The sequence below is a fragment of the Leptidea sinapis genome, chromosome 3, assembly GCF_905404315.1.
Source record: "Leptidea sinapis chromosome 3, ilLepSina1.1, whole genome shotgun sequence".
Classification (NCBI taxonomy): domain Eukaryota; kingdom Metazoa; phylum Arthropoda; class Insecta; order Lepidoptera; family Pieridae; genus Leptidea; species Leptidea sinapis.
The window spans coordinates 10,843,452-10,857,354 of NC_066267.1; the positions used below are offsets into that span (position 1 = coordinate 10,843,452).

At 33.7% G+C, this 13,903-nt stretch overlaps 1 protein-coding gene across 2 annotated transcripts in view; it reads left to right on the top strand.

Annotated features, from left to right (window-relative positions):
• The first annotated feature begins 2,066 nt into the window (after window positions 1–2,066).
• LOC126979144 (uncharacterized) overlaps window positions 2,067–13,903 on the top strand; it is a 31,453-nt gene continuing 19,616 nt past the window's right edge. For both annotated transcript variants that reach the window (XM_050828381.1, XM_050828390.1), the window contains exons 1-3: window positions 2,067–2,246; window positions 4,426–4,555; window positions 8,180–8,284. In XM_050828381.1, the coding sequence (XP_050684338.1) occupies window positions 2,239–2,246; window positions 4,426–4,555; window positions 8,180–8,284 (243 nt within the window). In that variant the 5' untranslated portion in view covers window positions 2,067–2,238. The remainder of the gene's footprint in view (window positions 2,247–4,425; window positions 4,556–8,179; window positions 8,285–13,903) is intronic.

Genomic DNA, 13,903 nt, shown 5'->3' on the forward strand with positions numbered 1-13,903 from the left:
TATAAGCGTCAAAAAACATAAAGAAATTCAGAAACCACTGAAGGAATAAAAATGATACATGGATAGAACAAGAACACATGAAAAACAGACACGACTGGATTAGTAATACACTCGGACTAAGACTCAGCGTGTAATGAGACCCAGTCATGCTATGTTATCAGTTGTGCAGTTTAATTGAAAAAAAATTTTAACAAAAAAAACAACCGATCTTGGAATCCTTTAATGTCCTTCCGCCGCGACCCACTCTCGCCTCTCACCTCCTCACGACTCATGCACATCTCATCAAAATCTATGTATGTGGTCACAAGCATATCTTGGATGACACCGACTCCAAAAATTACAATAATCGTAACTAGAATCAGATTAATTAATTAGATTGTATAAAAATACGCAATTATTTTTATACTTTTTAGTGCATATTATATCTATTGTTTTAGAATAGTGTTTTTGAAGACGAAGAAGAAGAAGATGCTTTTGTTTTTTTTGTTAATTTTGTTTATTTTTGTGTTTTTCGTGAATTTGAAGTACACTAACTAACAATTTGTCTAAATATGTATTTGTCTAAAAATATACTAAATTTTTCAAAGCAGCAATGAACGTAAGCGCTTTGCAATTTGATTAGACAGTTTGAAATTCTGCCACACTACGCGACATTGTGTTATTCGTAAATTTATCATCCACTTTGCTATACGTATGTGTAGCAAATTCAAGACTTTTATGGTTTGCTCATGGATGCCATTGTCCGATTTGGACCAAATTACAAAGGGACCACACGGCACCGAAGCACCAGCTTACAAATAAAAAAAGAATTATCAAAATCGGTTCACCAAGTCGAAAGTTTTGAGGTAACACACATAAAAAAAAATGGAAAATACCAATGAATTGAGAACCTCCTCTTTTTTTGAAGTCGGTTAAAAATATAAAAGTCTGTTAAAAATATAAAAGACAACACAAAAGTGGGGTGAAAGAGAAAAAGGTAGAAGTCTAATAAATACGACATTGTCATGGACGTTAACAAAAATAAATAAAGTTATCAAATGCGACATCAAATTCACGTCCATTCTCGTATAGTCCTGCTTACCACATATAAAAAACCAGTTTCTAGCAGCTTCTAATAAAAAATTATATCTATTTATTAAAATTTATAAATAGAAACGCAACCCGAATAAATTAAATGCATTCATCGAAATAAATGGCCACAAATCACCAACTTGAATGAACGGGATGGTCAAGAAGGTATCGATGTGCATACGATATCCCAGGAAAGGTTAAGAGGAAGACTAAAACGCAGTGGCACTAAATGAAAACTATCGCAGGGAGTTGAGAAGTTTGGCTAAGGCCTGTAATAATTATAAAAAATAGAGACCGTAGAAAGATTATAGGACACGATTTCACAATAATACAAGTACAAACATAAGCCTTACAAAATATTTAGAGCAACAGTATCGATTGTTTCTAAGTTGAACTAGCATTCAGGCGTTTAAAAATAGATACTATGAATTAAAGTGTGATTTCAGTGTTTATTTTGTCAATTGAGTAAAACCTTTGTAAGGATCATCATCGAAGTAATATTATGTGAGTCTGCTGCACTATTCTCCAACTATATTTATTCTTAGTTTTATATTAAAGTTAACAAAACAGACATGAATGCCGTACAAAACTTTATTAGCATTTTATCTGTTCGACTTCACATGTACGATATTTTACTAATTAACTTGGGTATGGATTACTTAGTTAAAAAAAATGTATTTCTACCCGGAAAAGATATATAGGTATATGATTTAATAGCTGATATAAAATATGAAATATATTTCATTATAATATACTAGACTAGAATAGTTTCCAAATTAGCAAATAATAACAGCATCGTTCGCAATAATTCGTTAAATTGAACCATGAAAATGAAATTTTCACTATTCAGTCGTCTGTGACTTGGCTGCTGACAAATGACAGAAGACGAAACATGACGTGCATCTTGACATATCATCATCTTGACATAAATATGTCATACTGTATTTTCTAATTCATTTGTATTCTGTAATCAGTTTCAGTTTGAGTTTGTGCCTTGTGGTTTTGTGTGTGTGTACATTTGTAATTGGATTTTTGAAAATCGAATTTTAATACGCGATTACCTACGCGGCTTCTTGTCACTGTGATCGATTTTTCACCCTATAAAAACTTGTTGAACTGTGTGAATTAATGTGTAGTTTTATTGAAGCATAGCTAATTTAATCCACAATGGCCAAGTGAGTAATTGTATAATAATTAAATTTCGAAATAATTGATGTGCACGATCAAATGAATACAAATCGCGACTTTTACATTCCTACAAATGTATAGAATAACTACAAGTTTATATTTTATTTGTAGTTACGCTGTAGTGAATATGCCTTGCTAGCTTTCTATAATAATTTCTTACTCTTCTTAGGCATTTTAATTTCTATTGATATATTTCTAGATACTTGGTTACCTATTTTTTCTACTTTCACATAATATTGTGTTTTATACTTTAACCTTTTTTTCAAAATATAACAGGAAGGATTAAATTAATGTCTATTTATCTTAATATTCAATAGATGCATCTTGAACGAATTGCTAGAGTTATAGATTCTTTGAAGTTATTATTTTTATCAAAATAAGGAAACAACTTTAAATGTCTTTATTTTAAATACAATATTTATTGAGTTTATATGTAAATAATATTAACTAATAACATATTGATAATATAATAACAAATATGTATTTTTCATATGATTTTAATTTGAAAATTTAAAAACTGTCAATAAGTAGAAATCATAATTTGGCAGAAAACAAAGGCGAACTTCACCTAAAAAAATATGCTGCTACTTATCAAAAAACTTTTTAAACATTTATATAAGTATGTTATTATTGTACAAGGTAAAGAGAGTATAACTAATATGTTGTCTCAAATTTATAAAATTGTATATATTGTATCTATTGAAATATATTTGAGTACATAATATTGACTTTCTTGTAAATTTGTAATGGTTTTAATTTGCCTATGCAAATTCTTCAAATCTTTGTCTATACCAAGACCCATTTTTTTTTAATGTAATAGGAGGACAAATGAGCATACATACCATATAAATAGTACATTGTTACCCAAGAGAAGACAGTCTGTTATTCTTAATGATGGTGCAATTTGTAGGCACAATACTAAATTGAGGGTTGAGTAGTGGCATCAGGCAGTAATTTATATTTTAGCAAATAAAATGCTACTATCAATCTAACAAATTAAATCCAATGAAGAAACCAATTTGAAGTCTAGTCTATTATTTTGTAGTAGTGGCTTCTGTGGAAGGGGCACCACAACTCGCCAATGTCATGTTTCAGTAGACCACCAAGCGTAGAGTGTGTCATTTGATTGGTCTTAACGAATTTACAAATGATTATAGTAATGACCGGTACAAAGAATCAAAACAGATTTATATTCTTATTATACCTGTTAACAAATATATATGCTGTTAGAATATAATGGACAAATACTGTTATTATTACTTATATAAAACATTTATTGTGTTAGTTATAACTTAATATTATTTTGTTTAATATATTTACAAAAGGAGTGAAAACGAAGGTGAGGATGCATTTCATAGGTGGGGCGGGGGACTTCAGGAGGTATAAAATTGTACAAAGAAGACTTCATTAAAGAACAAAATATGGTCTACATTTCCCTCATCGAGTCCACAGTCACATAGAGAATGGTCTCTAATTCTTAGTTTGGCTAGGAATACTGGAGTGCAGGAGTGGTTTAAGCATAACCGGCAAACTGTTGATATTATTGATTTATTGTGGAATCTAAATTTCGAGAACCACAGTTTTAAAGGGATAACTGGTTGAATTTGAAGTCTTTTTAACAGAATTTTAAAAAGAAATATAAGCTGACACTGGTATGTGTTACAGATTCTCATACAACTTTTCTGTCCAACCTGCATATATGTGTGTAGTAAATGACACCCTTTTAGTCTAATTGTTGGATCAATATTTAATAATATGTACTAAGATAAATAATATATTTTGGTAATACATCACTATCCATCACATCACCCGTTGGAAGCTCATTTGCACAGGATGTCGGGACGATTATGGGTACCACAACGGCAACTATTTCTGCCTTGAAGCAGTAATGTGTAAACATTGTTGTGATTTGGTCTGAAGGGCGCCTTAGCTAGTGAAATTACTGGGCAAATGAGACTTAACATCTTATGTCTCAAGGTGATGAGCGCAATTGTGGTGCCACTCATTATTTTTGGGTTTTTCAGGATTCCTGAGCAACTCTGCATTGTAATAGGCAGGTCGTATAATTACCATCAGCTGAACATCCATCCATGAACATAGTCTTGTCTCATATTTTCATAAAAAAAAAATTACTTATATATGTTTTGATGAATATGATTGTTTCAGGGAAATGATGATAGTGTTTGTCTATGACACAGAGTTCTGTGTGTCTGAGGAAGATGACCCTGCCGATGCAGTGTTGTACTTCCATCCTGGATGGGTATCAGATACACAACGCCATGCACTGGCCGGACAGGTACTGTGTCTATAATAGCAGTCAAATATTGTATATGCTAGTCCTAGTAATCGCAATGGTCTTATAATTATTCGCATTCATAGTATGACATTACCCCAGATTAAGCTCCATCTCAACAGCATCACATCAGAACAGACCTTTTTATATACGACTAAAGAAAATTCATCTCACAGTTTGTGCATGAAAGAAAATTCTTCAAGAACCTCTTTCTGTTGTAACTAAACACCACATGGTTGCAAAGCTGGTATTCCATTATTGGACATAAAGTTTTAAATTTTGCAATCAGTAAATATATAATTCTTGTGTTCTACCTACCCGAAGGAATTAACTGTACTCTGTTACATTTTTTTTTGTAACTAATTCCTCCCATACATAAATTATTAACTATGATCAGTTTATTAAAATTGCCTTTGAATGCCTTGATAGCAACAATGTGAATGAATATGCAATGTAAAAGGCAAAATAGGCATTTATTTTCTCAAAATTGATTCCTTTAGAATTCTTTTTGATGTCATTTCTAATAACTACTAGATACTACTACCGCTTCGGTAACAAATTTGCGCTCTGAAAGAGTAGATGCGGCGCAAGAAACTCTCCCAGTATTCTTTTTTTGCGCTCTTTTCAATAAAAATATACAATATTGTACAGTCATTTCTATCGCAATAAAATAATCACAATCTAGTCCCAGGCTGTCCGATCATTTAGATATTCAGCAGTGGAGTAATAGGATTTACGACAGAGCAATTTTTCTATAAAACATTTAAATTTATCTATAGATAATGCCTGAACAGTGGCTGGGACTTTATTATAGAAGTGTATACATTTACCCTTAAAGCTATTATGTATCTTGAAGCCTACTAGAATTAGTTACAAGCAATCCCTTATTTCTAGTGTTATAATAATGAAAATCACTATTAAGAGCAAAAAGGTGACGATTTTTGTGAATGTAAAATTTTTTAAATGTTCCAAGACAACCCGCAATCATTTGCTCTATAAGCAGACAAGTGTACTTACTAGACAAAATTGTTAAACCCAGTTCAAATCTCTACATTAGCTGCTGAAAAGATTATTATTCAGATCTTTTGTGTTATTTTGATCATGTATATAACAAAATGGTGCAAACTCTAATACTATTTAGATCACCTGGTTCTGCGACCTCTTTCCCAGTGTGCCTTTACATATCCTACTTCCATACGCAACTGGTCTGGTAGATAGCCAAGGGCGGTCTTCTATCAACAAATGTCACTTGGGAGTAAAATTCCTCTCAATGTGATTCCCCGTCGATATGACACACTGGCACCACTCCTGTGAGTTCTCTGGTGTTGCAAGAGAGTGTGGGCGGCGGTGATCACTAAACATTAGGTGACACGAAGGTTGGTCCTCCGTTCCCATAAAAAAAAATTAAAAAACGATGTATTAAAAAGTGAGGCTAAGACGTCATACGAAATACAACGAACTATGCTCACTTAGCTAGTCTCCCTAAGCCCATTTTATTCAATAACCACGTGTCAATATCAACAAAATAAAAAAAAACAAGTTTTCAACAATTAAATTGTGACGGACCAAAAAACAACTGTTAAAAATATTCGTTCGTCAACAGGCATAAAATGGAATCATAAAATTCAACAAGTTGTTTACGTTTAAATATTCGAATGTCTTTATCGCCAGTCGATCTTCAAAGTATGTCATCGGGATTAGAAAACAGCCATATAATAAATTTATATGAGCATTGCTCAAGTCAATGATTATGTACTGTTGGATTTATCATGCTTGAGGATAAATGATATGTTGAATGATATACGTATGAAAAAATTATGAGAATGAAATTTTAAGATGCGCGCGCATCACTGTAACGCAAAAATAACAGGTTGAAGTTGGTTTCTAAAATTTTCTGACGTTCGTGTCATTCGTTTTTTTTTTTGGTTTCTTCGTCCATCATTATTAGGACAGGCAAAGGGTTCAAACCCATACAGCCGTATTCATTATTTAATAATTTATTATCAAAGCCATCTTTGCAAGATTTTTACAAAAATTTTCTTTCTATAAACGTAGAATAGTACGAGGAATAAATCATTTAAATAATTTTTTCTTCGTTAGGCCAAAGAAATATAACTTCTTGTGTGCATACATAACTATACACCCACTTTTTGTTTAGACTAGCTTTTTATGAAGGAGGACCACAAACTATAGCATATATATCTACAGATTACCTGTTGGTATGTAGTCACTGCGTACTCTCCTGTTAGAGAGATAGTTGTTTAGTGAGGAAAAACACAAGAGCGTTACATACTCTATAACAATAACAAAAAGGCATTTATTTGGGACATTTACAGGTTTTTCTAAATATATTTATTTTATCATCTAAATGGCCGTTTGTCCTGAATAGACAAAGGTCTCTTCGAACTTTTTCCACTCTCCTCTTTCTTTGATTTCTCGATTAGACTTCCGTGATTTCGTTTTTTGTAAATAGGGTACTAATTCATTATAGCTTTGCTCCATTTCTCAGCTCCTCTTAATGTGTGTTCTGTCCATATCCATTGGCTGGTTGCTACTTTAAAAATCTCCTAAGAAATGTATGTATAACTCGAAAACCGTAAATGGTTTTGGCTATTGCGCCATCGTGCCTTTTTTGTTTGCTTCTGCTCTGTTTTTGCTGTACGTTTAAACATGTTGCTTCAACTTTTTCATCTATACAAGCTATATATATCTATTACAGGGTAATATTAGAATGCTGAAGAATTTTATTTGTTTCATTTGTACAATTTCGGATTTGAACAATTAACAAGATTCATGAGAAATAGTAAACACTGTCTAGCATTACACTACATCTCTTAGCTTGCCTCAAATATTATTGTAAATAAAAAGCGCTCAACCGTCTACAATAGTAGCGTAATTGTGGGTACAATTAAACTTTAGTTTATTTAATAAAACGATGCCATAGTACGCACAAACTAAAATATACCACATGCACTATTATTCTGGGCTATGTCTTTTTTTTGCAGTGGAAGGTTTAAATTTTTTTCAGTACTAAAAAATCGGGCAATGTGGGTTTTTTTTTTATTTTTATGGAAAAGGAGGACAAACGAGCGTACGGGTCACCTCTTTTTAAGTGATCACCGCCGCCCACAATCTCCTGCAACACCAGACGAATCACAGGAGCGTTGCCGGCCTTTAAGGAAGGTGTACGCGCTTTTTTTGAAGGTACCCATGTCCTATCGCCCCGGAAACACCGCACAAGGAAGCTCATTCCACAGCTTTGTAGTACGTAGAAGAAAGCTCCTTGAAAACCGCACTGTGGAGGACCGCCACACATCCAGATGGTGAGGATGATATCCTAACTTGTGGCGTGAATACTTAAGATGTTGGAAATAACAAAATTATTTCATACTTTTAAAAAATCCGGCCTAAAATTAGGAAAGTATAGACAAGAAAGTACATTCTTAATAATTACAGTGTATCAATGGAGGCATCCTAACAGTAGCTGGGCGACGAACTAGCGATTTATGAATGATATTGTGAATTTAACGAAATCTTTTCATATTGTTTTAAATTTATTTTTCTTCATGAATGTAGTTATGGTAAGTGATTAACTAATTTTAATGCTAATCTACTTAATGTTCTTAGGTTGTGGGCGCGGCGCATTGCGTGAAGTCGCTGTTTTCACAGCCGAGCGCCATCACGCTGCAGAGTGGCAAGTTCATCATCAAGGAATACGGCAGATACCTCCTGGTCAGTTATAAGCTATTAGAAGGCCGATTTATTATGGCACTTAGAGCATACAAATTCAAAAAATTAAAAAACACTTTATTCATGTAGGTCACGATAATGACACTTATGAATGTCAAAAAATAAATAAAAATATTGTTTCTTATTGAATTTACCGCTACTTCGTAAAGGGTTGAGCTAATGAGAAGAAGTAGCAAGAAACTCATTGCCACTCTTTTAAGTCAAGATTTACATTTTAATTGTTTTACAAATCATTTCAATTGCAATATATGCAAAGTGACGCAACAAAATATACTCAAATGTCAAAAACTGAAAGGCTTACACGAGTAAGTCAAAAAAAGAAAAAAAAGTAAATTAATACTTATAAACACAAGAGTTATCGAGTATAGTAGATGCATCAATCCACACATACCGTAAATAAATAGAGGCATAATGTGAGCATTTCATAAAATGAAATATATAATAACTTTAATTTTAAAGGAAATAATAATAATAAAAAACACATCAAGCAGACCTCCCGGTAACAAGATCATGCAGCCACCACGAGTAGCACCCGTTCACGAACAAAGCCAAACCTGACCATTGACCATAATCCAGCGGATTAAGATTCGGACGGATGGAAAATGGTGGAGACAAACAGTTATGCATGCACAGGGCTCTCGTACGTAGTAGCCTGTCACGCACACTAAAGTATTAAACCTGGCCTGTTTTCATAGGTTATCTAGCGGCAAGAGACTATCAATTCCAAAAGCATCACATGATATGCTTAAATTACACATACCAGTATCTTCCAGTGATTTGAAATTTAAGTATGTTACAGGTAGCGATATAATAAAAATCTTTAAATTAATTAACCTAAAAAATACAAAAGACCTATGGGGCCATTCGACTAATATTGTAAAATACATACTTGACATTATAGCACCTGAATTAGCAATTATATTAGCAAAGCGGTAGTAGTATCTAGTAGTTATTAGAAATGACATCAAAAAGAATTGTAAAGGAATCAATTCTGAGAAAATAAATGCCTTTTGCTTTTTTATCTATTCGTATAAATTATCTAAGCCTCAAACATCCCTATAAGGTTAATATAAACTTATCGCTCTCATTTATTTCTTTCCGACTAAATTTGATAGTGTTTAAAAAAGTAAACGACTCCTAGGCTTTTTAAGAGCCTAGTATTGCGAACTGATATTGGCTACGATGTTTACTTATTTACTATACGGCTAGATTATGGGTACCACAACGGCGCCTATTTCTGCCGTGAAGCACTAATGTGTAAGCATTACTGTGTTTCGGTCTGAAGGGCGCCGTAGCTAGTGAAATTACTGGGCAAATGAGACTTAACATATTATGTCTCAAGGTGACGAGCGCAGTTGTAGTGCCGCTCAGAATTTTTGGGGTTTTTCAAGATTCCTGAGAGGCACTGCATTGTAATGGGCAGGGTGTATCAATTACCTTCAGCTGAACGTCCTGCTCGTCTCGCCCCTTATTTTCAAAATTGTAAATAATTAGTATTTTAAGTTATTCGGTGATAATATACCATACTAAACCTGAAAGAATTTCTTAAATCAATCTAGTGGTTTTTAAGTTTGTTGATTAAAAACAGAAATTCAATTGTTTCCTATTTATAATTTATAGATAAAATATTTATAAATTGATTATAATAGAACGCTTTCGGTAGCTTATCGAAGTATAAGATAAGACCACGACTACCGAGCTCATAAGTGATCTACTTATTCGACGTCAGCACAGAGAATATGTAATAAATCCCTACGAATATTATAAATGTGAATGTAAGTTTGTTTGTTACGCTTTCACGCATAAACATAATAAAATTTAGTACAGATATAGACTAGAGCTTGAAAAGGAACATAGGCTACCTTTTATTGCAAAATATAAATTGAGGGGTTGAAATACTAATTAGTCATTATCGAAGATAGAACCATGAAACTTTGTATTTAGGTACTTGATAAGAAATAATTTATAAATATTTGTTCGAGCATTTTTGAAACTTTGACCTACAAGGGGATGACAAAGGAGATTAAAGTTCACTGGGAAATACTATTAAAGAGGCTGTTCACAAGTCCACTTAAATATAGGCGTGATTCAAACTGGAATCAAACTCGCTACACGAAAACTACCCTTTAGCTTTATCATAAAGGCTTCGTCATAAGGCTTATTTTATGCTACATAAAGGAATATGAATTTAACATTTTTTTATGAAAATAAGGAACGAGACGAGCAAGACGTTCAGCTGATGGTAACTGATACGCCCTGCCCATTATAATGCAGTGCCGCTCAGGATTCTTGAAAATCCAAAAATTCAGAGCAGCACCACAATTGCGCTCCACACCTTGAGACATAAGATGTTAAGTCTCGATTGCCCAGTAATTTCACTAGCTACGGCGCCCTTCAAACCAAAACACAGTAATGCTTACACATTACTGCTTCACGGCAGAAATAGGCGCCGTTTTGGTTCCCATAATCTAGCCGGCATCCTGTGCAAAGGAGCCTCTCACTGGTAATTTGATTGGTACATTTGATGTAAAATTGAATTCAGAAAAATGAAAAGTTGACATTGCTGTTAGGATATATAACTGATATTATTTTCATATTCAATTCCTGGTTCAATCAGGTAATCTATGATTGCATTTATTTTTTTTAATAAAATCTTCTTTTAAAGTGTTACATCTACAATATTTAAGGTACTTACCATCCATGTGGCATAGTCGTGGGACGAATGCCGAGAAATAAATCTCAGCGTAATCGGAGTACATACATAAATAATACCAATCGAATTGATTACCTTCTCCTTTTCGAAGTCGGTAAATAAAAATAAAATAACAAAAATTTTAAGTAATCATCAAGAACTAACATACAGCAACTGGACTCTCTGGTTAAAGGGAAAGTCGGGCTTCATGGAAGGAGTTTTATTTTACTTCTTTATCACTGACAGACAATCCTATAGGCTGTATGGACCGAATAGATTACCTCGAAAATGTAAAATCGTTTGTTTTTTATAACAGAATACTTTGCCATTCGTAACCAATAAATCTAAATATTCATGCGTAGTTGAAAAATATAAGATGGAATGTGGTTATATCGTTTCAACCTTGAGACTCAATGGCCTCTATGAAAAAAAACTGTCGATTCTCGGTTTGATGATTCACGTATATACATATACTACGCACCAGAATCCTCTGAAAAATTTAGCACCTTTAGTAAAATGAAAAAAGTACTTTGCAACCGCCATCTTAAGATTTCCTTGCGCACTTGTTTACTGTGCTGTTACATCTGGCCCATACTACGGATGTGAGGCGTGGACTTTTAAAAAAGGCCTTAGGAAACGTATAGAAGCTTTCGAAATGTGTAAATATAGACGTATGTTGGCCATTAGTTGGACTCACAAGATCACGAATGTGGAAGTTCTGCGCCGCGTCAATCAAAACCGCGAACTCATGCAAACCATCAAGATGAGGAAAGTCACATATTTGGGGCACGGTAGGTACAAACTCCTACAACTCATAATGATGGGAAAAGTTGCCGGAAGAAGAGGCGTAGGTCGCAGAAAAAAGTCTTGACTGCGCAACATCCGAGAGTGGACTGGCATCGCGAGTGCGGCAGAACTATTTCCCCTCGCGAACAATAAAAAGTTGATTTTACAAAGCAGACTGACTGAAAGCACGCGAAGAAGATGATCTATTTTTTTAATCATGGCAATAAAATGTAAAGATGAATAATTTAAATGTGTACATTAAGCAAGTTTTGCTCAATTTGTTATCAATAATATAATTTAGTCGGTCAATCACCATCATGTTGATGGTGTTTGACCGACTAAATTATATTTTGACTCTTCGTCAGACATATTCAGTCATCACCAGATGATGCTTAATAAATCATTTTTGCTAAATCATTATCAATCAATCCAGGGAAAGAGACACCTAGGGGCCGACCTCGCAAAAGATTACGAGACGACCGAGACACCTATAGGGCTGATTGGTGGGTCTTTGCAGGAAACTGGGTAGAATGGAGAAAATAAGGGGAGGCTTTTTGCCCAGCAGACCTTACGGTTATGAATAAAATGATATTTGCTAAGAAGAAAAATGTCTTAAACATTTGTATCGGTTCCTTATTATCATAATAAACCTTAATATTTTAGTAATATTCAAATTTTCTTTATTAGTTATCCCCATTAATGCGACTTATATATTCATGAATTACAAACATTTATTTAACATACTATTTTTTTTCCTGTAGATTTCATACTAAGTTGCCCAGTGACATTTGAGTTTAAATGCCAGTCCCGCTGTAATGTCAATGAAATTATTCGGCTTCCTATGTCAAGTGATGTTAAACAAAGCCTGCATTGAATAAGGTGAACTCGTACAAAAATCAGAGCATTCTTAATATAAAATTGACGAGAGCAAATAAAGTTGTACCATTTCTTGCGGTCGATTGCGTAACTTTATATTTACGACAAGGCTATTTGAGATTAAGGCTTTCGTGGCAACTACCTGACGAATTAGATTGTTTATTGTAAAATCTCGTTTTCTTATTTGCTTGTATTTTATTCTAATGCGAATTTAATCGTAATATTTTCTTGTATGCTCGTCTCGTCCCTTATTTTCATTAAAGAAAAGATATTATGTTCATCTGTAGATTTTTTTTTCATCTCTTGTATTATTGCTGTAAAATAGCTGTTATTGTGTTTTTTAATAATATAATTTCAGTAATATACAAACCTATATTCTTAAATTATTAGAGACTATCCATAAAGTACGTCACACGAATTTCATGATTTTGTTACCCCTCCCCCGTCCTTGTCTACAGCTGGTCATATTTGTAAGGCCCTCCTGAGGATACCTAGTGTGGTATCACATGTTTCGCAATTTTACATTTCAAGTAATTATTATGTTTTGAAAAAATGTCACACAAACTTCGTAGACCCCTCCCTCCCCCTTAACTTGTGATGTAATTTATGGATGGCCCCTAAGGCCTCGTCTGAGCCTCCTTTCGCGACCTCAAATGAGATTGGATTAGAAGTATAATAATACTGTGCTCTTCAGCAATTAATCAGATAAATATGTGTAATATACTCTGACAGTTATTATTAGGATTTGAAAAAGAAAACATGGTTGGTATGACCAAGTAGATTTGTACGATAAATGTCTTTACGGGTAACAATGTTTCGATCAGTTTGTTCAAGTGACTCTTTTAATTATTACGAATATGAATACATAACATTTTAAATCACGGTTATTGAATATATGTGCCGATTGTCCGTCTCTGTTTATATTTTATTTGTTAATATTTAACGTAAATAAATCATATGTCCAGTACGCTAGCTTCAAGTCCTTCAAGCTCTTCGTCTATTTGAATCTTCATGTGCTTTTTCTAGAAGGTTTTCGCTTTTTTGCTCCGTCCCGTGGTATTTTTTTTGCCCTCTATCTTTCTCACTACAATCAGTTTCTCCAAATTGTCTAGTCGGTTCGGGCAATCTGACCAAAAATATCTTAGGCTTTTTAAAGGGCCGGCAATGCTCTTGCGATTCCTCTGGTGATGCAAGAAAATTTGGGCGACGTGGTCACATAGCATCACTTGAACCGTACGCTCGTTTAT